This window comes from Scleropages formosus, chromosome 2, assembly GCF_900964775.1.
Source record: "Scleropages formosus chromosome 2, fSclFor1.1, whole genome shotgun sequence".
Taxonomy (NCBI): Eukaryota; Metazoa; Chordata; class Actinopteri; order Osteoglossiformes; family Osteoglossidae; genus Scleropages; species Scleropages formosus.
Genome location: NC_041807.1, coordinates 614694 through 640011, shown reverse-complemented (window position 1 = coordinate 640011; position 25318 = coordinate 614694). Strand labels below are relative to the sequence as shown.

Below are 25318 nucleotides of genomic sequence, written 5' to 3'. Positions count from 1 at the left end.
AATCTCTCCAGACTTGTGACTCAGAGCCTGAAAACACAATATCACTTCATCTGTAGTAACCGTGACTGGTGATCCAGCTGAATCGGACCCATAGTAAGGAGACTGGGCTTAATACACATCCGTCTGACATTTTACTCTATTCCAATGCACCCATTTGTATAGCTGGGGAATTTTTACTGGAGCAATTCAGGGTAAGGACCTTGATCAACGGTACTACAGCAGGACGTGGGATTCGAACCCAGGATATTGAAATCTAAAAGGATGTGCATCTCACCACTACAAAATGCTAGCATTCAACGGAGACGCATGATGTGTCACTCAGGTTTTAGCTTCTGCACTGTCCGGTAGAAGAGGGGTTCATGTGCTTCGGTTTCAGATCCTGCGCTTTGAGTCAAATGTGTCTGTGTGCTGGCAATCCCACCAAGGGCCTCCAGGCCTATATGTCTTTGTCCACACCCACCGAGGAGACATTAGGTTGTGTCAGGTATGAACTATGGGCTAGCTGTAACCATAACTATAATCTTTCTTTTGCTTTTTTGGCTCCCGTGGTCTCTCCTGGTATCTTTCTCACACCCAAGAAGGTGCTGGCTGCTGGACACCCTCAGTCAGGCCACTGAGCCCTTCGGGTCCCTACTCACATTGCTTTGGTGGAGGATCACCCCGATTCTTCCTGTCTTCCTGAGTCACACATTGGCTGCTGTCAATGAGACCGCTGTCAGGTTGAGGGCACATGGATATTTCGGTCTTCTGTGGGGAAATGCTTGCTCTAATTGGTTGGGACGAGTGTGCTTCCCTTCACTATTATCTGCAGTTGACGTTCATGAAGAGTACACATCATGCCGTAGGACTGTCTGGCTGTTGGCCTGCTCAGAGGGTGTGTGTTGAAGCTATTCCTTTGTAGCTTATCTTCATGGGACAGCTGGCAGTGTAGTGGTTAGGGCTATTACCTTTGGACCCCATAATCACAGGTTTGATTCTCACCTTTGCCAGTACCACCCTTGAGTAAGGTACTCACCTTCAGTTGCTCCATTAAAGTTACCCAGTTATACCAATGGGTAAATAACGGTAAGTTGCTTTGGAGAAAAGCATCAGCTAAATGAATAAATGTAATGGCTGGCAAAATGAATATAATACCACGTTCTTGTAGAAGATCCCTTTTTATCATTGTGGCAAATGAGTTTGACCACGGTCAGGTGCATTTTTTTACCATGCTGTTGACTGCTTGAAAGTGTGTGTGTGTGTGTGTGTGTGTGTGTGTGTGCTCAAGATGCTTGATAAAATCTGTTTTACACTTAATCCAGTCAGAGCTGGCATGGTTTCAGATGGGGATAAAGGTGTCTGTATCATAAAACATAGTGAAAAATGATTAAGGCCTGTCTTTCTAAGCTATTAATGGCAGACATCCCTGTGGAGCTTGTGGAATTTAATTAGAAAAAGGTAATTAATTACACAGTTTCCTTAGAGTTTACATTGCAGTGTGTGCTCTTGAAAGTCTGTTCCAGTCCTGGGCTGACAGCAAAGGATTGTGGGAAACTGTAGACCTTTCTATTGCTGTTTTTCACCCTGTCCCTAGTCCTGCCACCCCCAGTGCCTCCTTACTCTCCAGCACTGTAGATGCAGTGTCCTGCACTAACATTGTCTTCTCTCTTTTCCTACTCTCTTGCTTCCTAAAGACCACAGGATGATCGTTGCTGGTGAGTAGAGCTGGCTGCTCATTAACTGAGTTACTGTGAATTACCGAACCCTTGTCCTCCTGCCTGCTCCAGTTCCCCTTGACACACACACATACACACACACGCACACACAAGATGCAATAAGCTCAGTTAGTTAGGGTTAGGGTTTCGATTTAGTTTTAGGGTTAGGGGTTACGGTTACTGTATAGCTGGCAGGTCAGCAAGTAGGATTTGCATTATGTCCAACTACTGCCCAGCTGCTCATTTATACACGCCTGCACAGCACTTCTTGGAGGTGTCGAAAATATGGATGTATGGCTGCTCTTTTCCTGCCCGGAGGGGCTGTCTTTGCCCTCTGTCCCCCCGGAGTGTTTTGTGGCGACACACTGAGGGAGAGTCCTGGATGGTTAGCAGGAACAATAAGGCCCTACTTATTATGGGGTGTGAAATGAGTGTGTGAAGGATGTGCTTTGCCCTTCTCTTCATACGGAGATTCGCAGCCCTGGACTGAACTCCTGAACTGCGACTGAGATATGGAGGAAAGGAAACCACCATTCTCTTTTCTTTCCCTGAAGCTCCTTTTTCAAATGGACTTCAGCCTTGAACTTTGCCGAAGTGGGAGGTGAGAAACGTGAATGAGAAATTCAACGAGACGAATGGATATTACACTTCTGCCATTCTGCATATGCATTGCAGCTTTTTGACGTTGTATTTAGTTCATTTTCTTCAGCATTCATTCATTCTCCCCTTTCCTGTTTCTGACTATAAAACGGTTTTTCTGTTTAATGCAAAAAAGTGCCATTCATTTCTTATTTGATTTGTTAATAAATTTACTGAGAAGCAGTTCATGTGACTCACTAATAGCCCACCTCCATGCTTTTCTATAAGAAATATGAAGCTAATTTAACATAATTTAAATTCTTACTCACGACCCTAATGTTTTTAACCGTTGTTTAACTCACATTTTTCTCCAGGGTGACTTAAAAAATTACGTTTGTATAATGAGCTACTAACAATGATATAACTATTTATACAGCAGCTGGCATGCCGTTTATAGCTGCTGTTTTTGGACCCTTAAGGACCCAGGTTCGAATATCACCGCCTGCTCCAGTGCCCTTTAGCAACATACCTTGAGTTGCTCAGGTAAAAATTACCGAGCTGCATAAATACGTGTGGGGGGCGTGGTGACGCAGTGGGTTTGGTCAGGGCCTGCTCTCCAGTGGGTCTGGGGTTCAAGTCCTGCTTGGCGTGCCTTGCGATGGACTGGCGTCCCAGGCTGGGTGTGTCCCCTCCCCCTCCAGCCTTACACCCTGTGTTGCTGGGTTAAGCTCTGGCTCCCCGTGACCCCGTATGGGACAAGCGGTTTCAGATGGTGTGTGTGTGTGTGTGTGTGTGTATGTGTGTGTGTGTGTGTGTGTGTGTGTGTGTGTGTATAAATTGGTAAATCACTGTGAGTAGTTTATCATTTGTAAGTTGCTGCTAAATGAATCAATGAAATTATAACTGGGTAATTCTTACTGGAGCAACTGAGGTTAAATATTTTGATCAAGGGGACCACGGGAGGAATGGGTAGTTGCAGTCGTCATTCATTCAGTGTCAGTTTACCACCGTAAACAAAACATGGTACCAACCACATTTTCTCTCTCACTTCCGTGTTGACCTGGTTAATTCACCAATAGATGATGTTGAAGCTTTGTGCTGAAACTGAAGGATTTTTAGAAGTAGAGATTGTTTGAGAAGATGCTTTCAGTGGCTCATCCGCTGACATGACAGACACGAGCGTGCCCTCTCTCAGAAATTTGTGACCTGGACAGTAGTTGTCCCACTGGGATCCTGTGTGGGAAGGTTTGTGCTGTATATTGCTTTTGATAAAAGTGCAGCATAAGCAGTATGGAAATGAGACAATTTGTTATGAAAGAAAATGAGCCCAGGGAAGAAACGCCGCTGGGAGATGAGATTCACGTTTGTTTTTTTAGTTATGATGGTGTGAAGAAGAAGTGGATCAGTGGATGATGTATGTCCAGTGTGTGTATCAGTTTTATTTCTAGCATAGGGCTCACCTGCTAGCGTAGTGGTTAGAGCTGCTCCCTTTGGGCTCTGATGTTGCAGGTTTGAATCCCACCTGTGCTGTAGTACCCTTGTGTAAGTTACAGTACTTACTCTGAGTTGCTACTGTAAAACTACCCAGCTGTGTAAATAATTATAAGTTGCTTTGGAGAAAAGTGTTAGATAAATGAATTAATTCACGGACAGCTTTCCCGATTTTCACGCATTCTTGTTTTCTTGAACTCGACCAAGCTTCTCGAACTGTCTTTCCATTATCGGAATGGGAGATGTTGCAAACAGGGCAGCTGTGGGTGTGTCAGGTCACCTGCCATGTTGTGGATTGAGCTCCCCCTGTCCCTCAGAAGTGCCGAATCCCTCTTAACTTTCAACAAGGGTCTCAACACCTCTCTCCAACTCACTTCACCACAGATCTCCCACCTGCTCCATGAACTTGCACTTTGTTACCTGTTTTAAAAAGGTGTAATATATGCTGGATTAAACGGTGGTATTGGACTACCTGAGTATACTTGAAGAATTGTGTGTCTGCATCCATATCTCTCTCTCTGTTGGCGAAATGCATTTTGGTTTTCTCTGAGATGTATGTTGCTCTGCTAAAAGAATAAATGTGAAATGCAAACGTAAATGATGAGCTACACTGGCTACTCTGCTTCGAGAAGGAAATCGGAACTGGGCCCATCCCCTTGCCAGTTTTTCTTCACGCATGTTGCCCTTAGCAGGGCGGCCCTGCCCTGACTTCAGAGGGGATCCTCGCTGGGAGCAGACGGGGAGAAACCCGCCCCAAATTGAATCTCTGTTTTGTTTGAGATGAGCTGTAGTGAACAGGGTGCACTGACCTGGCCCTCACCGCTCAGCCTCGTTCCTCAAGACACAAAGCTTGTAGAGCCTGACTGAGTCCCCTGGTGTGAACTGTAATGAATGGAATGTAAGTGAGACACCTCTCACTGAGAAGCAGATGTGTCTCCCTGGTGTGTGTGTGTGTGTGTGTGTGTGTGTGTGTGTGTGTGTGTGTGTGTGTGTGCGCGCTGATTCCAGCTCAGTCTGTGTGTGTTTGCATGTTCTCCCTGCGTTCATGTGAGTTTCTTTCTGGTGCTTTCCATAACCCTAAGGACATGCTGTTAAGACATATTTTTGTTCTTACACTGGTCAGCGTGTAAACATGTGTAAAACGTGTAGCATCCTGGCAAGTTCACTATACTGGACTTGTGTTCTGTCTGGGCTGTACCATGGTATGTCCTGTGCTTCTGGGACCCATCGGCATGATCTAAACTGCAGGAATGGTTATGGAAAGTGATGGACGGGTGGGTGCTAATGATATGCTCTTCACTGCAGCAGGTACTGTTTGCGCACATGCTTCTCCAAGACTTCCACTGTATACCATGGAAATGTCCCCAGTCGTATCTACATTGTGATGTAATTTAAAAAGTGTTTGCAGTGCAATAATGGGGTTGGGCCGTATCCATCCCCGCAAGACTGCGTTTTTTTTTTTTTTTGCTGCTGTTAAATGGCCCCATGAGGGCCATTAATGCATCATTGTTAAATTTTGGCTGAGCTTCTCTTGCCATCCCTGCGCTCCATGTTGGATGTTTTGCGTTCCAGGGACTTTGCTGCAGGTACACTGTTGAGGAGTACCACGCTTTCCTTCAGTGCTGGTACCACTGATGTGGGGGCCTGGGTTTGGAGTTGACTGTGAGAAAATGAACTGGTCCTGTCTTTACCCTCCTCCTCGTCCTCCGTCTTCCTGTTCATTCAGAGCTTCCTGCCCAAGTAGAACATTTCAGGAGCTTCAGATCCTGTGACAAAGCTTCAGCAGTGTCAAGTGTTCAAAGTGTGACTAAGTTTTGTAAGAAAAAAGCTTTGAAAGTGCCTTATTATGGGTGAAGAGGCAGAGGTTCCACTGACAATGTGAATACAGATTAGTGAGCATTGAGGTGCTGCCATCTGGTGGCTAAAACCTGATAGATAGATAGATAGATAGATAGATAGATAGATAGATAGATAGATAGATAGATAGATAGAAATCTTTTAATAAGAAATTATATATTTTTACATACATTTTACTTACATGAAAATCAACAAATTTCACTCTATATTACATACACATTAGACAAATAATATAGAAACAATAATGATCTGCCCTCTTTAATAAGAACAAAACAAAGCATTATGTTGTGTACTGAGCAAAGGACTCTCCTCATAATAATAATGCAGTCACCACCCTTGTTTATGAGTAACCACACGAGATGTTAATATGTTTAGCAGAGGAAAACTGCAGTGTGTTTGAGTGTGAATGCACCGAAACACAGAGGTGTTGTGTATGCCGCGAGGAGACAATTACACCAGTGCCCCAGGGGCTCTTTTCCATTCCAAAGCCCGACAGGCGTACTTCGAAACTCCCAGTTGGTGGCAGCTCGACGCGTGTGGGGGCCTGAGCCCGGGGTGTTACATGCACATGATGGGAGGCCAGATGCACATGAGAGGAGGCCTTCTGTCTTGTGTGAGTGTGTCACTGGCCTTATACACACGTCAGCTGACACTAAAACACACTCCCAGATGAAGGCTACCAAACTTATACCATATTAACTCATCCACTGTTTATCCATTTGTACAGCTGAGCAATTTTTACTGTTTCCATTTAGCCTGGTATCTTGCTCAAGGGTACTACAGCACAAGGTGGGATTTGACCTTGGGTTCTTTCATTCCAAAGACCCTAACTGCTGGTTATTATTATATTGTTGTTATTCTCATTCTGGACAGCACGTAGTGTAGTGGTTAGAGGTACTGTCTTTGGCTCCAAAGGTTGCAGGTTCGATCTTTAGCTGTAGTACGTTTGAGCAAGATACTTACCCTAAATTGCTCCAGTAACATTACGTAGCTGTATGAATGGGTAAATAATTGTAACCTTAACATTGTAAGTTGCTTTAGAAGAAAGTGTCATTTAAATGTATTATTATTAACTGATACATTTATGCTAGATATGTATCTACTAACTGTTACCAGTCAAAAACAGTTTTTTGGATGTACACAGCTGGACACTTTTTACTAGGTGGTTGTGATAAAGTACCTTGCTCAGGACTGCTATGGCAGGGGGTAACCCTAAAGCACCAGGTGCCATCAAACACCATAATACTTGCTGCCCTGATGTACCAACAGCTGCTTTTGTTTACACCCTGTTACCCAGGGGACATTTTCAAAAAGTATCAGCAGTGTCACCGTCACCTATAAATGCCACTGTTCACTGGCAGAAACACCACAGTGTTGTATCACATCGGGTGTGTGACGCTGCCCCGAGGGTCTCGGTCAAGTGAGCCTTTCCAGGGGCCAGTCCAGAGAGCTCTGGAGAGTGTCTGCGTGTAGTGTGTGTGTAGTGTGTGTCTGTATTTCACTGGCGCAATCCTGAGGCAGCAGATGATTCTCTGATTAGAGCTTTTGCCTTTCAACCCACAGATCCTTGGTTCGAATCCCACCTCCATCTGTAGTACTGTTGAGCAAGGTACTTATGCTAACAAGTAATTACTCTACTGAATGTTACCCAGCTGTATAACTAGGTCAATAACTGTGAGTAGCTTTACACTAAGGCACTTTGGAGAGGCTGGTCAGTTGAGTGAGTAAACGTGAACGTAAGCGTCGCGATGGAGGACAGTTCCACGTGGGGGCGCCGGAGTGCTGTGGGAAATAGTGCTACTGTCCCTGCATTACCCGCTCAGCTCCTGTTCTTCCCATGGTATTTTTTACTGTACTGAGTTCAGCTTTTACTGTAGTGTGCTGTGCACATTTTTTTCTTGTTCAAGTCAGTCGGGATGTAATTGCATGAGCGGATACATTGATGTGGCCTCCTGTGTACTTTCTTTTTTTCTTGTTTGGTTAAACATTTGCTGCTTAAAGGCCGTTGGGCTCCAGATGTCAGAAAGTTTACAGAAATCACACACATTGCCACTGCTGATGAATAATAAGAGAGATTTCACATACAGCTAAAATAAGGGTGACAAAATAAAAATCTAAGCTTCGAGAAATTAATAAAAAAATGAAAATCGTCACTTCTGAGAAACAAATAGATGTAAATGTAGATTATTTTTTAAAAATTAAGATGCTCTTGTTATTACCTGCAGCCCCACAGTGAGGCCATGTTGTCAAAGTGAAAGAAAAGTGAAAATGACTGAATGAAAACTGTTAAAGTACTTTAACCGATTAAAAAACAAATAATGGTGATTCAGAGCTGATCGGTAGCTTGGAGACGCAGCCCGTCGATGGAGGTCGCCGTGTCTGTGCTGCCGGGGGAGGGGAAGGGAGAGACTCACGTCCCCTCGCTCGGTACTCTGGGCTCTGCTGAAACACTCAGTCCCCATCTGCTGCTCGCATACGTCAACGAGCCGGCACCCGTCCCAGAGACTGACCTCTCCTCTCTCCCCTGCCCCACCAATTACGCCTCCATTTCCTCCTGCAACGCAGCCCCCCTCCCCCAAGTAGGGTCTGACGGCCCCATCAGTTGCTCTGACAGGTCCCATTGCGAGTAAGCCAGTGTGACGGAACAGCTCTGACGGCAAGCGCTTGTTCCCGCCTGTGTCACCTGTCCAGGACGCAGTCCCGAGGGATCTGGGCTCCAGCGGAGCGGAGCTGCAAAGAGGGGGCTGCGGACCTGCAGGTGGGACCGAGCGGGAAGAGCAGCAAACCACAGGCTGCAGACCCTGAGCATAGGACTCACATAGCGCCACTGCAGCACCAGTCCACAGTCTGAGTCCACCCGGGGCACCTGGGAATACTGGCATGGGACAAATTGGACAGAAGAGTTAAAGCAAAGCAGCCCACAGGTATCCTTCTGTGGGAAATGCTGCAGTAGAGCAGGGAGTACATGGTGCCTCATTTGCTACTGAAAATTTTACCTTATGGTGACTGTTTTTTTAAAAAAAAAAAAAAAAAATAAAAAATTGTCCCCCCCTGGGATTTGAACCAACGTCTTTCTGGTTGCCAGGCAACCATAACACACTCTTCCACCTGCTGCCCATCCCCGCTGCTGTTAAGCAGTGCATTGTGGGAGGGACAACAGTGGCACGAGTAAGACTCACTGTGAGTCACAGACGGGGGACGCCGTGCTTTCGTGGACCTTTTCAGCAAGGGAAGTGATAACGAGCCATTCAGGGCTGGAAGTGCAGCGCATCGCCGAGGCTTGCGTGGGGTCACAGCAGCACGCCGTGTGGACACGCGCGCTAGAACCCATGCCGACGCCCAACGAGCCGCCGCCGCGTCCGACTCCGCTTCCTCCCCTGGCCGGCCTTCTCTTTGATGCGTTGCTGTCTGTTCCCACGCCGACGCAGCGCCGCACGCAGGACGCATCCTTCACGTGCTGTGCGTTCTCCCTCCTCCCAGCGAGCCATTTCTCACTACAGGACTGCATCACACCGCCCTAATTGATCACATGAATGTTGAGTCGTCCGCATTTTATGCTGCACCTCGACAGCCTGGGAGAAGAGAAATCTTTATTTTTAATTCTTTCCCAAATGGAGACTAGTGTGTCGCCCCGTGTTATTATGCGACTTTTCCAATTATGTTGTGTACTCTGGGCTAAACAGTGTACGTGCTTTGCTTTCCCTGCTGCCCGTTCCTCACATTCTTATGAGCTCCTCGGGGGGGCTGTCTCACTGAAGGCAGTTAACCTCCCCTCTGTCTCAGGGAAGGGGGTGCACTGGAAAGGGGACTCATACACACTCTTAGCTATGCTGTGAGACATCTTCTAACTGGAGCACCGGTGGGTGGGTCTGTAGCGGTCCGGCCGGGAGCTCGCTCTCGGTCACTCTGTTTGAATCCTGGGCCGCGTCCCACCCGGCAGGGGTTCGATATCACCTCTTGGGCTCTGACTGCAGCTCCACAAAGCAGCAAAGCCACATACTGAGAGAATCACAGGAGAAACAGGAAGCTCTGAGAAGATTTGGAATTGAACCTGAGTAATTTCGTGATTTTACCCTGAAAGAACCGCAGACCGCTGTGGTGTCTGATGTTGAATATCCCCAGAATAACCCGGTGACCCTGTCTGTCTTCATGAAGCACAGCTGAGTAGTCTTTGTTTGAGAGCCCATTTAACAGGAGGCTGGGACTTGAACCTAACCTCAGATGCATAACACCATCGGCTGCTGCTCTATGACTCTATATCCATAAACCGATTTTGAACTGAATTATGGTAATTACCCTCTAAACCATAATGACACGATGGCCGTTTCCCCAAGTTCATCACAGAGGTCATCAGTCACGCAGGTGTAGCACAGCAGCAGGTGGCGCAGTGGTTGACGCTGCTTTCTTTGGACTTGGGAGTCAGAGGTTCAAATCCCCCCCATCCAGCTGTAGAATCCCTGCGAGGGGTCTTTACCCTCAACTGCTACAGTACAAGTACCCAGCTTTATGACTGGGACAATAATTATTAGTAGCTCATCACTGTGTGCTGCTTTGGAGAAGAGTGTGAGACAAATTTAAAAAAGTAAATGTTCTGCTCCGCAATGACTCACCTTATCTTTGAACCTGTGCTCGCTTATTTCGTACCCGTTAAAAAGTGTGTTCGCTCTGTTACCTGTGAGCCAGTCGGTCATCCCTGGTTGGGAAGGTGTGTACTCGACCAGCAGGCTGCCTGTCAGGCTACACACAGTCAGTTGGGAAAACGAAGTGTATGCGCAAGGTACGCGCGCGCACACACACACGCACACACACACACACACACACAAAGAGATGCACACAGAGCTCCTCCTGAGGCTTTCAGAGGCAGGCGTGGATTTTGCCATCCTCTCATTAAACTCCATTTCTCCCCCTCTTTCCTCACCCTCTGTCTCCCACCATCTCTCACACTCCATCTCATTCTTCAGCCTGTCTCCTGACATTGCCTTCACACTCACTCACTGTCGCCTGTCCGCTGCTCTCTGTGTGTTTCGCTCTCATTCCTCCTCCGGTTTCCCTCTACCCTTCCTTTCCATCTCGGGCGTGTGATGGGACTGCCTGTGATCTCCCCGCTCCTCTGTCTGTGTGTGCTGCCCTCCCCATCTCTTCTCCTCTCCGTCTCCTCTTCCCTCACCTCATCGTCTCAGCTTACACAGCTGACTCCGTGTGTCTGTGTGTGTGTGTCCGTCCGTGTCTGTGCGCGCGCCTACTACTGTCTCTTGCTTGCATTCACACCCTGCCGAACAAAGCAGAAGCAGCTGTGGACAACCATGCAGGAATATGTGTAAAACACCCTGTACTATCAACTCGTCATACATGTATTGGGCAGCAGGTGGCGGAGTAGTTAGAGCTGCTGCCTTTCACCTGAAATATCCAGGCTTGAATCCAACCACCTGCTATAGTACCCTTGAGCAAGGTACTTGCCTCAAGTCTCTCCAGTCAAAACTACCCGGCTATATAAATGGGTAAATCATTGTAAATTGCTTAATAATTTTGGTATTGATTTGAATGTTTGGTTTTATATACAGGCACACATACTGTATATCCTTAGAAAGTTATTTGCTGTATTTCCTTTGATAATTATTAAACAATAGGGGAGGCAGCTACTGCCTTTGGATCTGAAGATTGTTGGTTCAAATATCACCTACTGCTGTAATACCCCTGAGCAAGGTATTTATCCTGAATTTCTTCAGCCATATAAACGGGTAAATGGCATCGGAACCTTAACGTCATAAATTGCTTTCAAGAGAAGCATCAGCTAAACGAATAAATGTGTGTCTTTGTGTTTATATATAGTATATGCAGTCTTATAATTATATTTAATATAAAATATTTCTTTAAATTAAATTTAAATTTTTGTTGATGTATTGCTTTAGTTTTGTTAATCCTTTACCAGTTTATTCATTACATTGTAAGTCGCTTTGGAGAAAAGCGGCAGCTAAGTGAACAGATGTGAGAGTAAGGACAGAAATGGAGATGCAGAGATGTGAGCAGCGTGTCAGTGCTTCTTTCTCTCCCCCATCTGGGTCTGTGGGGGTTTAGAAGAAGGTGTTTGGCCCAGCCTGTGACGTACCGCAGCCCCGGCGGACCCTGAACCCCCTCCTCCGCCCCGCCCCGAGCAGCTGTCAGTCGTCTGCGCTGTGTTTGGCCGCACCTGTCAGCAGAAGGCCTTCCCGTTGCTCGCAGCCCAGAGTGTCATCAAAAATTGACACACCTCTAGCACTGGGCTTTGGGGACCTTTTATCTGTGTGTGTTTTGTACCTTTGCTTCCGAAGAGCTTGCCTTAACAGAGGGCTGTGATTTACAGCGCTTCACATTACTTCCATGTCCTGTTTCTGCTGTGTAACACTCCTCCCGCCTGCCCCCTGGGAGCTACCCGAGAAGGGGCAACACGCCTGGATCACATGACCGAGCCTGAACAGGACTGACGCATGAGGGAGCCAGCAGTGCCGGGGGCGGGCGGGTGTGGCAGGGAATGAGAGATGCGAGGCGTCCTCAGAACTGTCCGAAGGCTTTTACCGTGTGCCCCCACAAGGTGCTAACCGTGTGGTGTCTTGCCAGGATTTGTGATGAGACATGTCCGTCTGAATCAGCGTACACGCAGCGATCGAGAGTCAGCTAGCTGTGTCTTCAGTATGGGGAAAGAGCAAAAAACTGAATGGTGGGAATGATAGAGGGGTACAGGATTACAGGGGGGGGGCAGAGATGTGTCTGGCGCAGTCAGTACAACTGCCCTGGATGCACCCCTTCACCCATTCAGAGCACCTTGATCCTTGACACCCTGGCCGAGGGGGAGGGGGGGGAGGGTGTGACCCCAGGTGTACGCAGTGAGCAGGTGGCAGGTGTGTGTGCGGCAGACCATTATCATGGCGATGATCAGCACTGCAAAGACCTGCAGCGGTGATTTCTAAAGCCAAGGTCGTGACCCCAATGAGGATTGTGGGATGGTCTCAAAGAAATAGTACAGTTACAAGGGCATTATTTCAGCGGCACAATACGAGAGACCTGTGAAATAGTAGTTAGTGTAGAACAGTTGTGGATAATACAGCGACCCTACAATCTTTATATAACACGGGCTGCTCGACTTACAGCAACCTGCACTTACGACGACTCCGTTTGTCGGAACATCTAAGGGCTGGCGCTCCGTCTGCTGTACGTACGATAACATCGTCTGGCGCGCTACCTCAAGGCACCGCATTTCTTATTGACTCGGTCAGCGTCTCTATCAGGGATTCCGTTTTATTGACAGGAACATTGTTTTTTTACAGAATGTGCCATTTGCGATTCAATTCACGTTACATTTTATTTAAAACGGTTAGCAAGGGAAAACATAGAGTATTCTGGTGGTGCAGAAAAGAAGAAATAAAACATATTTTGTGATTGAAAGTAAAAATAATAGTACAGCATAAAAGTGTCATCATGATACTGTAATGTACTGGCGTTATTCTGTAAGTGTATAATTTGAACAGGAATAATGTGTGAAAAAATATCAAAGCTCTCCTGCACAATGTATCCTTCCTCCATGCTAGTTTATATATATATCTATAGTTTATGTAATGCAGTATAAGGGGAAAAGTCGTCTTACGGAACAAAACTCTGTGGTAAGTTGAAGACCACCTGACATTCAGATTTGTTCACGTGATATACTTGAGGGTCGGCCAGCCCAGAGAGGAGCCTGTTAAGTTGCGCTCTAATCTGAACGTGATATTATAGATGATATTATGGAATGTTCTGGAAAACCAATTTTTCCTGTATTCGAAGTTTGATTCTCAAATGCGTTGTCAGTTTATAATTGGGCAGTCACTTGTCTGCTGGAGGCCAAGATCTAGTTACTGCAAAGTAAGTATTGTCTTCACCTTGCTTACATGTGGTTTTTGATAAATGTTACTGTTAATAATGTAATAATCATTGATATGTAATAATAATAATATGTTAACAGTGGTGTTAATTCAGTAGAACATGACTGACTACATGAAATACTCCTTAAACACTTAAGTTATGTACCGGTCCTGAGGGTCACCAGGCCGGAACCACATTTTATCCAGGGTTGTCAGCAAAGAAGTTTAGGAACCACTGATCTACAGGATCAGTAGGACCCCCTGCACGGTGTTGCTGTCTTTTTAGGCATCTCCCTTCAGCTTTAATAATCCCTTGCTGCTCAGTGGAGCGAGTGCTAAGGTCCATCACTGCGCTGCTTCATGTGGCTTTCCTGCCTGGGTAACGGCCGCCGCTTGCTGCCCCGTTCCTCGTCCTCCTTCTGTCCTGGCAGTCTTGCCCTCCGGAGCCTAACAGCGCCATGTCCGTTACTTTTGCTTCCACCCTGCCCCCCACACCATGCCTGCTCCAATGGACACTAATGTCCCTGGCTCATGGCCGGTTGGCCAGCCGCTTGCTTTCTCTCTCTCTCTGTCTCTCTCTCTCTCTCTCTCTCACGCTCTCTCGCTGTGATGCTGGCATTTGCTTTCCCCTCATCGCTTGAGTCCTGCTGGACGACTGTTGTTGACTTCCATCACGTCTAAATGACCTTACATCTCGACGTGTCACCCCAGCACGCACCGACAACAGCTTGGCGGTTGCATGACTGCACACCATGTAGTGTTATGGCAGAGCTGCTTCCACCCCTGTAGCAGACAGACAAACACAGAAATGCTGAAGGAGAGGTCTGAATGATGCATTCGCAGAAAGACCGTTGCATCTACAGGTTGTCCTCCATTTACGACGGGATTCCATTCCCATGACCTCGTCGTAAATCACCTTCTAAGTTTAAAACCGGTCCCTACAATTGTGTGTGTGTGTGTGTGTGTGTGTGTGTGTGTGTGTGTGTATATAGATATATACACACACATACGTAATTAACATGCATGAATGCTACATTGTATTGTAGGGCTTTGTCATAGTTTTCACAAATTTCACACATTATTCATATTAATATATACCTCTAATATAGAATAATAACATAAATATGGTGCAGTATCATTTTTTTGTGCCACCCTATTATTTTCACTTCCATTTCTAAGTCTATTGTCTTCCACTTTATCTTTTCAGCAGCAGCGGAACAATCACTCGTTAGCCACTGTAAATAAGAAGCAGCTTGAAGCGAATCGCAAAGGAGAGGTTTTGCAAACAGAACACGGTCGCTGATAGACACACTGAGTCAATAAGAAATATGGTGCCTTGCAGCAGAGCAGCCAGCCGATGTTGTACGGCAGTTGGAGTGGCCTCCTTAGACGCTACAGCCGAAGGTCAGGGTTCGAAAATAATATAATGAGCTTAATGGGACGGATGTTGGAAGTCGCGTGTGTCACAAGTCGAGGACCGCCTGTACTCGGCTTCGTTAGTAATGATGGACTAACAGATAACGGCTCCAGATGAATTGTGCATTGTACATTAATATGTTTACCGACACCCCAGAAATGCAAAAGGCCTCTGTACTGAGAAGCTCTCCTGTTGTATCCAGCCACCATCACCATGCTGCTCGAGGTATTAGCCGAAAAAGTGTCTAACTGTCAGGGCCTGGGGCCTTAGCAGCAAGGTGTGCAAAAGGCCCCGGTTTCCGATAGTTAGCTCTTGATCTTGAAATATCAATATGAGTGTAAACGTTCTGGAACCTTCTGTCTGCGCCCTCCTGGCTTATTTGGGTGCGAAAGGTTTTCAGCAATCCGTTTTTGACATTTGTCGACTGGAAGGCAGAAACAATATTGCCGTCGAATGTCACGCCTCTGTGTTACAGTAGGCCAGCAGCTCCTGCAAAGCAGCATGGGTAGCAACGTCTCGCCTCTCTCCTTCAACACCTTGGTGTTCGCTCTCGGGCCGTCTTCGGTAAGGGCTCTTGTGTGCGTGCATCGCAGCTGTCCCCCCCTCCCTTTCCCCTGGAAAAATTAAGATGATTAAAAAAGAAATCAAAGCAGTGTTGGGAAGGAGCACTCGCAGGGAGCCCGCAGTAGAAGGCATGAATTATTGAAATCCTCCTCTTCTCGAAAGGCTGTCGAACAACAGTCACTGTGCGGCAATTAATATTCCCCGTTGTGTCGTCTGTCTGAGATCAGGCCTGACAGGGCAGGAACACAGAGACTGAAGCTGCCTTCATTACTGTAAATGCAAATGAATGGGCCCCGGTGTCTGAGAGCGAGTCGCTGTCGGCCCTCGTGGTGCAGCCGCCGCACATGTCACGCGTGTCCGGGCTGTCCGGGCTTCGGTCACTGATCATTTGTCAGAGCGGCCCTGCAGGTTTGGTCTCTGTGCATGCGTGAGGGTGCGAGACAGAGATGGTCTGTCCACACGGAACGAAGGTGAAGCGCTTGCGTTTCTCGTTCGTTCGTCGACCAGCTGCCGGCTGCCTTTCTGAACAACCTCCTTCGCCACACGGGCGAGGGTGCTCGTGTGAATGAGACGCTCGGGAACAGTTACGGGGCTTCCCTTTCCTGTGGCCTGTGGTGCGTTACCTTCAGATATATGGCTAGGCTAGAGGTGCTTTCCCTCACTGTCTTTTTCGTAGCAAGGAGGTGTAAGTGCAGTACTCTGTTTTACATTCGTAAATGTACTGTACCTCCTCTTTTCTCTGGGGCAACTTACCATGTTCGTCTGCTTACGGTTATTTACCCATTTATACAGCTGGGTAATTTTTAAGGTTAAGCACCTCGCTGAAGGGTGCTACAGCTGGTGTGCTTCGGACCTGTAGAGTCAGAGTCCGGGGGCAGTCGCTCGTAACAGTTACGCTACCCACTGTCCTCCGTTTTATGTGTGCAACGAAGAGGAAACGTGCAGAAAATTGCTATGACACAAATACGCCTCCTTTGGTAATGAGGGGTGACATTTAAATTGAACAAGTGGCAGAAATTATGGGGCAGCAGATGGGTTGGACAGGGGTACGACAGGGGTATGAACACTTACCTTCCGTTCAGAGCGCACACTGGGTTCTTGTACTGCGCACATTTCAGCTCTTAACTGCATTTGCTTTGCTTCCCTCTTTTGAAGAACTTTTTGCAGTGATTGCAACCTGTTTATGCATTCCAACATTAGCTGGCAGTGAAACGCAGTAAAAGGCACCCACGCAGAACAGGTCTGTGTGACTTGATGAATTAAACTTGCTTCCACAGTGTTTACCACAGTGTGTCTAGTGTGTTGAGTGCTGGAAATTAGTCACGAGATGATGAACTTTGTCGACAACTGGCAGTGAATGGGAATTTTTGGCAGTTCTTATTTTCAGGCATTTTAAATTGCTGTTATTAATGTAACTTCAATAACAAGTCCCACAGTGTATTCTTTGGATAGGTCGTGTACATAATAAAGAAAGCTGAGTGTGTTCAGCTGCGGACCAGTGTTGCACATGTTCTTATGTTCATACATTTTTCTGACACTTTTCTCCAAAGTAACTTACACTGCTAAGGTTATAATTATCACAAACTTACAATTATTTACCCATTTTTACAGCTGGGTAATTTTTACTGGAGCAATCTAGGATAAGTACCTTGTTCAGGAGTACTACAGCTGGAGGTGGGGATCGAACCTGCGACCTTTAGATCCAAAGGCAGCAGCAGCTCTAACTACTATGCTACCAGCTGTTCGTAAAAGACAAATGAAAACAATAAATAAACAGAAGTCTTGCAGCACATTTTTAATTAATTGTAGATTTTTAACCTGTGAATAAGTCGAGGAGAAAACATATACAGTATTTACTGTTTTACTGAGCGAGACATGGTGGCTGGATTTACAAGTCAGAAACAGACAATTGTGTTGAGAAATTGTGGACTCTGTGTACCTGGTTTTACTTCTTCTGCAGTACACAAGGTACTTATGCTGAACTTTTCCAGTAAAAATGACCCAGCTGTGTAAATGGGTAAAGAGCTCTAAGTAGTTTAGTACACAAGCCCAACAGTGTAGGTTGTCTTGGACAAATCTGTCAGCTAAATAGTAATGATAATAAGAGATGACCCCAGTGAATCGTACTTACTCCCCATTGTTGTGCTCTTTCTACCAGCTTTGGATGGGACAGCTCAGTGTGTGTGTTTGAGAACAATCTGCTCTTTATACTGATGCCGTAGGTAAGCGCATTCACTTCTGACGGGAGCCCTTGTCATGTGGAAGGGGACGGTCCGAACGCACCACAGCGTTTTCGGCCCCCACGCCGGGAGCATGCCAACTTCCTCCCGCTTTCGTGAAATGTTGGCGCACAATGGTGCACGTTGTGTTAAAACAGACAACTCGTACCACATTCCTACTTAGCATTTCGCTTTAATTTCCTAGAAGATCCATCAGGGATCTGCCTGGGGGGGGATTGACCGCCCAGATTGCCGTTGCTGTTGGATATGTTCACGGAGACGGCAGTGTGTTAATGAGTGGAGCGAGTGGTATTCCACACTGTCTGCTGTGAATAACGCCGCCTCGCTCCTCATTAACACCCCCGTCTTTGCTCCCTCACTTTGTTCCCATGCCGAACTCCCTAATGGACTCCTGCTCCGGCCAACCAACTGCTCAAAGTAGAATTAGAACCAAATAAACACAATAGCTGTGTTTTTTCCAGGGTGTTTCCTGTGGTGTGTTTGGTGGAGTGCCGTGCGAGCAGCTGTGTTGACACGAAGGGTCCGCATGTACACCGTATCCCGGGGAAACTCCCCCGCGAGGTCTGATACAATCCCGGCCCAGACAGCAGATGTTTCCCAGCGGTGACATCACCGTCTGGTGCAGAGCATTGACCATGAGGTCATCAACGTGGCTGGGCGGAGGGGTGGAAAATGACCTCCCCAACTGCCGTGGACCACGGCGCTCAGGGGCTCTTAAAGCTGGAACACACTCGATGCCTGCAGGTGTGCCGATCCCTGGGGCCAAAGAGGGCCAAAGAATCTCCAAGCGTGAGCCTTGGTGCACTGTGCAAGGTCTCGGTGGAGCCGGTCTGGGGAGTAGTCAGTGGCGTGTCCCCTTCCACACTGGTAGAAGTGTCTCCTTCTCCGTGCTGCTCCTCGCCTAAACACACAGCCTCTTTCCCTTCACTTTTTCTCGCTGCTTTCCAGAAAGTTCAAAAGAGCTGCCTTTTTGTTACTGCTTAGTAACAAAGGTGCTTATTTTAACTCTGGCTTTCAGGCACCGAGTGGTGCCAAGCCCTTTCTCCTTCTGTTGTGTCAGATGAGCAGGACTGGATCCTACACCTAACCTGGCTCTGCATCTCTTGCAGACGTGCACGGGGAATTCGCTGGGGATGCGGTGCTCGCATTTAGAGTTTTTTTTGTTTGGTTTTGTTTTGCCTTCTATTTCACACCCTATGCAGAAGAGCACTTGGAAACATCTTGTTTGAAGAGATGCATCAACAGAAATGTAAATTGCCTTCTGCTTTAGGGTTCCTGTTAAGAGCTGTCTTAAAGATACCCCCCCTCCGAGTAACATTAGATTTCCGAGCAACATTTCAGACACTTAGATGATGTGTAAAGCTATGAGAGAAGGACTCATTGAGAACATGAAACAGTTGTGCTGTTTGAGTAGGAACTGCAAGACAAAAAATGGAAGTCTGGCTTTAGTTGTGCTGTGAGGATGAGGGAGTATCGCCACACGTGTCCTCATTTCCACAAGGCTATTGGCCAATGGGTTCTCGCTTATCACTTTACCACAGAGCAAAGCCCTCCAGGGTAAACAAGCAGGGAAATCTTTTATGCGGTGCCCAGAGGTGAGTCATTTTGTGTGCCACTACATACAGAACAGTGCATTTGTTGGGTCACACGATCAGGTGCAGACACGTGCCTCTGCTTTAATGCGACCGACGTCGGGCTTGGGCCTTGGGTACCACGGTGTTTTGTTTTCATCGTCAGCAAGAGCAACTCCCATCTGGGCTGTAAGTAGAAATGCGCTGATTTCACGTGACCTCTGATCATGAGCAGCGTACAGAACATTCCAGCACAATCGGTAAGACGTGCAGTAGCACCTCACCCGCACGTGTCCTTGTGCCTTCCGCTGCAGAATACATAATTTTCCATCTATCCTAAAAAATTATATTAGTTGAGCTTGTAATGCTATGAGTTTAATCTGAGATTGCTCATTGTACCACCTTCCTTACACCTCCCTTTCACGTACTTGGAGTCACTCAGTATTAGATGTTTGTGGTGGAAACCGGCGCCCTCTGCTGGTAATGGCCGTGCCAGTTCGGTGGCAGTCTTCGAGGACGTCCCGAAACTCGTCATCTGTCCCCTTGACATGGAGCCTGACTCTCTCCTTCAGCATCGCTTTGGACCAACAGCGGAAACAGGAGTCACACATCCTTCGCTATTCGGCACTAGCACCCGTGCGCCCTGCTGCGCTCACCTGCGTCTGTGACTGCGGAGGAACTGTCTTCCTGAAACACGGACGCGACTCTCGAGGTGAAGTTCCCACTCAGACGGGATGCTCTTCGTTTGAGGGCTTTGCTCAGGATACCCTGCTATCCACGATGGAGAGCCTGCACAACGCAGCAATGGCCGAAAGCGGTGGAGCGCCTCCACCAGGTTGCAGAACGGCCTTCCGAGCGGCTGCAGACAGAACCTGGCTGCTGTGCCGGAGAGCGATGCAGGGCTCCGTGTCCAGGGAGATTAACAGCGTCCGGCGGGGAGCAGGAGAGCGCCGAGGCATTCATCATCCGCAGCAGCGAGACCTCGGCACACGTGGCAGGGAAGCGTCCCCGTAAGGCGGTGGGAAGGAGTGTGTTTGTGCGCGTGTGTGCAGTGCCCCTGTGAAGCAAGGATGTCGAAGCTGTGCATCGAGTCCAAACACACGGAACGCATTAAGAACGGCGCGTATCACCCGTTGGACGCTGTCCCCGTGCGAATTGCACAGGTGGAAAGAAGGAGCCGCATGGGAATATTACCATGACAGCGCCTTTTGACTAACGTGTGACTAATTTCATAGTGTAACGAATGAAATGTACGCAGTCTTATTTTAATCCACTTTTATTGTTCGGTCAGCCATTACTGCCGTCTCAAGTCACCCACAATGTCGGCTTTGTACACTAAGCTGCTTATAGTTATGTAAAGAATTGTACAGCTGGATCATTTTCACTGGAGCAGTTCAGGGTAAGTACCTCGATCAAGGGTACTACCGCAGGATCGGCTGTTCAAACCTGGGTGCTTTGATTGCCAGGTGACGACTTGAACCGCGTCTCAATCCGCTGCCCCCACGAAGGCTTGGTGGTTAAGAATCCGGAAAACTGGAGTGGGGGGTCGAGGAGGATTAAGGCGAAACATCAGCAGAGAAAAATCTCACAAGAATGCGGAGGTGGAGATTTTGCACAATTGGGCGACCGGCACGGGGGTAACTTAGCGCCGTGACCCTGAAGGGCGCCGATGACGACCCGCTTGCCTCCAACACGGGACGTGATTTCCATGAATAAACGGTGCACTCTGCCCGTGTTCTCTGTTTTGTTTCCACTTTAACAGAACCTGACATTTGCGGATGGGGGCTGTTTGGGGAGCTTGGCGAGTCGCTGGGGAGGGCGCTGACATTTATTCCTCTGATCTGTTTTTCGTCTCCTTTCCTTCACTTCTCCACTTGCACAGGACTCGCAGAGCCAGGCGTTCCTGAAAGCTGCCGCGTGTCCCCTCCCCTCGCCTCGCCTCTCCTCCACTCCCCTCCCCTCCCCTCCCTTCCCTTCCCTTCCCTTTCCCATGCCTCCCCTCTCCCTCTCCCTCTCTCTTTGTCAGAGCGCCTCTTCTTCGCTCCGCTCCCCTCTCTCTCTCTCGCTCTCTCCGCTCGTCTCGTTCGCCCTCTCCCCATCCTTTCGGCAGAAGGCTGTGGAGCGGCGCAGCGGCGAGCGCAGAGCTCTCTGGCATCCAGAGCCTAAACGTGCCGGCGCATCTCCTGCTTCTTTTTGCCTCCCGACCCGCGCCCCCCCCCCCCACCGTGCTTTCGCTCCGGCCCCTCTCGCCGCCTGGGGGCCACCCCATGGATGTGCGCCCTGGGATCTCTCGGCCCAAGATCGCGCGCCACAGTCTGTCGGCGTTTTGGCCGGCAGCGCCGAGCTCGGCCACTTTGGACCAAGTTGAGCGGCAGCCAGGAGGTGGAAGGGAGAGGATGAGAGAGGACGGGAGGATGATGCCGAGACAAGGGCGCGCTCTCTGAAACGCGTCTCCCTGAGAGGAGGACCAACTTCCCTCTCGCTCAGGGGAAGAAGGGACAGCACTTCCCCTGTCCTGGAGCGAATCCTTCAGCAGGACTGGGTTGGAAAAAGGAGGACAGCTGTCACCCGCTGACCAGTTGTCCTTGTCCGTGTTTGTTTTCTCGCTCTTAATCAGAGTGCCCACCAAGGCTGGATGCTACTCTTTCTCTGAACCTGGGCACAGGGGCACTGAAGAGTTTTGTGTCTCCTGTTGCTGCGCATGGTCGGGGGGGGATGGAGCCGTCCCTCCGACGTCACTTGCGCGGCTCTCCTCTCGTGTCCAGAGCCGACTTGGTGAACGGTGCTCTTGAGGAGTGAGGAGGAGCAGTGCACACCCAGGCTGTTAAGTGAACTTGGGTGGCGGGATGCGGAAAAGTGGACTGGAAACGACAGGGGGATGTCCGGTAACATGCAGGGGAGCTCTCAGCTCTCGAGCCCGTGCGGTTCGGTGAGTCCCGGGAAGCAACTCGCTCTTTCCCTGCTTTCCAGTGTGTGGAAGTACAATTAGGAGGAGGGGGGCGCCGCTCCCACTTCTTGATTCCATTGTTCGGAGACACGATACGGTGGAGTCCCCTGGGGCTTACAGAGAGGCCGTACGAGCTCCTTCGATGCATGGTGGCTTCATCAGGAGCTCCTGACAGCCCCTTCAAGTACCGGCCCCGGGGGGGTGGGCCAGGGGCTGAACGACAGTGGGTGGTCTCGCAAGGTCTCGTAGGCAAGTGTCCTTCCCTCCCGCTCCTGTCCCATGTCTCCCCCCTTCCGCGCTCTGACGGCTGTGCGTAGGTAGGGCAAGAGGCCCAGAGACCCCAGACTGTGTGACTAAGTGCCAGCTGCCCTGACCTGTGCCTCCCACCCACCCCCCGCACCCTCCATTCTTGCACCGCACTGTGGGATTGATGCCTCGCTGCTTCCTCTGGGCTTCTGTCATAAGAGGGAACGAGGGAAGGTGGGGGAGGGGGGGCAGAGGGGTGAGAAGCAGTTTTAAACCCCTCTCCCACCTCCTGTTCTGTTATGGACTAAAGTGCGTTGCCTGGAAACGTGCGAAAGCTTTCCCGAGTGCTCGCTGGAGAAAACACCGGCAAAGTCCCCTGCGCTAAGAACCTCTGGAGTTGGAGCAGAAACCGGGCGCCATCGCGTTCGTCTTCTTTCTCCTCCTCGCTCTTGCTTCTCTCCTCCTTATCCTGGGGCCCCCCCGTCCTCCCGCTCCCTGGTGGGGGAGCGGGGAGTGGAGCATGACCAGCTGTCAATATCCCACGGCCGCCCCGGAGCAAGACAGGATGTACCAGCACAAAGTGTCGCTCGTGGTGCGCTATTTCATGATCCCCTGTAACATCTGCCTCATCCTGCTGGCCACCTCCACGCTCGGCTTCGCCGTGCTCCTCTTCCTCAACAACTGTACGTCTCCCTCTCTCTCGTCCCGTGTCCTGTGTGTGTCTTGCTGTGACAGGGAGCTGTTTGACACGGGAGCCATGCTGTTCATCGTGTGGCGCCAAAGCCGCCCATCGTCCCTGACCTCTGGGCTTTGGATTGTTGCTGTTAGTAAAGTAGAAATGAGGTCTCATGACCATTTCCGAGTTCAATTCTTTCTCTTCCAACCTCACCTGTGGCTCCAGCAAGTGATGCACCTTATCGCTAATTTACATTTATTTTCTTACGAACGCTTTTCTTGCTTTTCTTCCAAGATACTTATAACAATAGGCTCAGTTGAACTATTTACCCATTTAAGCAGCGGGGTAATTATTACTGGAGTAATTTAGGGTAAGTATCTTCAACAAGGATACCGCTGCAGTTGGAACCAAAGATAGTGGCTCTTAGCACTAGGCGACCAGCTGCACCTCTGAAAAAGCCCCGCATGTGGTCACCTGGTCCCACTTTATACTGATGGCTCAGTGTAATCATGGTACGAAGTTGCTGTACATCTAATTCGCTCACCTTATCGGTCCAGTTTTTAATTTTTAAATCTCATTGGCACAATGCTTGGGTGCTCTGACCGATTCGCCATCTTCATTACATATGTTTTGCATGGGGTGAATTTCCACCGCAACACATTCACGGTCTTTCACCCACTTCTCATTATGTTAACAGTGTGTCTGGTGGGTGTTTTCCGGAACCGCGTGGGGTACTTTCTAGGCTTCAGGACTTTTCAGCAAACTCTGCAATGAGCATGCACGATCAAACATAAGGGTAGAGAAAGAACATGAAAGCAAAGACATGAAAGAATGTCTGAGCAGTTATGTTACTGCGAATGACATGTTACCACATTCTAATGACCGACACAGGCTCTCTAAGTTGCTTACTGGGACCTGTATTTTTAGACCCTTGCTATCAAACACTTTTTCTGCTCAAGGTCTTGTTATTATCTTTGTGTTTTAGTGTAGGAGTATTGAAAGTATTGAACAGATATAAAGCCCTAAATCCACTGCATGTGTTGCTCATCTTGTGCTCTGTATTGTAGTGCATTTATTCATAATCGGACACCTTTCTCCAAAGCGACTTATCACGTTAAGTTACTTGCAGTTGTTTATGAGTAAGTACCTTGTTCAAGGGTACTACAGCCGGAGATGGAATCCAACCTGTGACCCTTGGGTCCAAAGACAGTACCTTTAACCACTACTCTACGAGCTGTACCTTTGCTCAAGGCTACAAAAGCTAGAAGTGCGATTCACAGAGACAACCCAAAGATCCTAAGGCGACAGCTGTACCCACTACATCACCTGCCATCCCAGGTGTTACCCATATTCTGGTCGTTGACTGATAAACATGGAATCAGTTCCACAATTACTCAGTTCTAGTGGTTTGATTATAGTTAATGTGGTCTTTTCAAACTGAACTTGCGTGACTGCCGTTGCACTCTTGAGCAGGACTGAATTGTTACAGATCAAGAGCAAGTTAGCTGAATGGGCTCTGTTCCCAAAACTATATGTACTTCTTGAAGGGAAGTGTGTGTGTGTGCGCACTATGTCGGTGTGCAGTAATAATATGGTTGAAAGCGTTGCTTTAGACGGTGAGCTCTGTGTTTCTGCTTAGTAGGCTTCACTGTGCTTCCCAAGCGTGTCCCGAGCAACGCGTGAGCCCCCTGCCACATAGCGTCTTGCGGGCAGCGGTAGAGGGAGGCTGATTTCTCTTTGCCGACAGTCCTCTAGAATCCATTAGCATCCTGACGGTTTTCAATCACGCAGAAGGCGATCCCAGGGGGGCTGGAGCGTCACTACTTTTCATTTGGATTGGAAGCACTAAAACACATTTTTTATTTAAAAAAAAAAAAAAAAAGCTGTGCACTTTCCCTCCCCGGCGAAGGTATTCAAACTGCGCTTCATTTACATGAAGGGTGTATTGCCGAACCAGTCTAACCAGGAGGGATGGCATCAAATTTAAATAGCAATTCTGTTAGTTCTCCGCACAACAAGTAGTGAAAAAGCCACAGTAGAGGAGTGGAAACCCAGGCCTGGTCCTCGCATACGTACATTGTTGGTGTGAGTGTGTTGTTGGCACATCATGGATGCTGGTACACCGTACACTTGTTCACATGTACACTGGTACACTAGTCTGCTTG

The 25318-nt window shown here is 48.4% G+C and overlaps 1 protein-coding gene across 4 annotated transcripts in view; it reads left to right on the top strand.

Moving 5' to 3' along the window:
- Nucleotides 1-25318, top strand: part of LOC108933886 (agrin-like) — a 210151-nt gene that overhangs the window by 59483 nt on the left and 125350 nt on the right. For 2 of the 4 annotated variants that reach the window (XM_029246888.1, XM_029246882.1), the window contains exon 1: nucleotides 21317-23160. The exons of the other annotated variants lie outside the window; for them this stretch is intronic. In XM_029246888.1, coding sequence (XP_029102721.1) covers nucleotides 22998-23160 — 163 coding nt within the window. In that variant the 5' untranslated portion in view covers nucleotides 21317-22997. Of the gene's footprint in view, nucleotides 1-21316; nucleotides 23161-25318 lie in introns of those variants that run through there. 4 annotated transcript variants of the gene reach the window in all.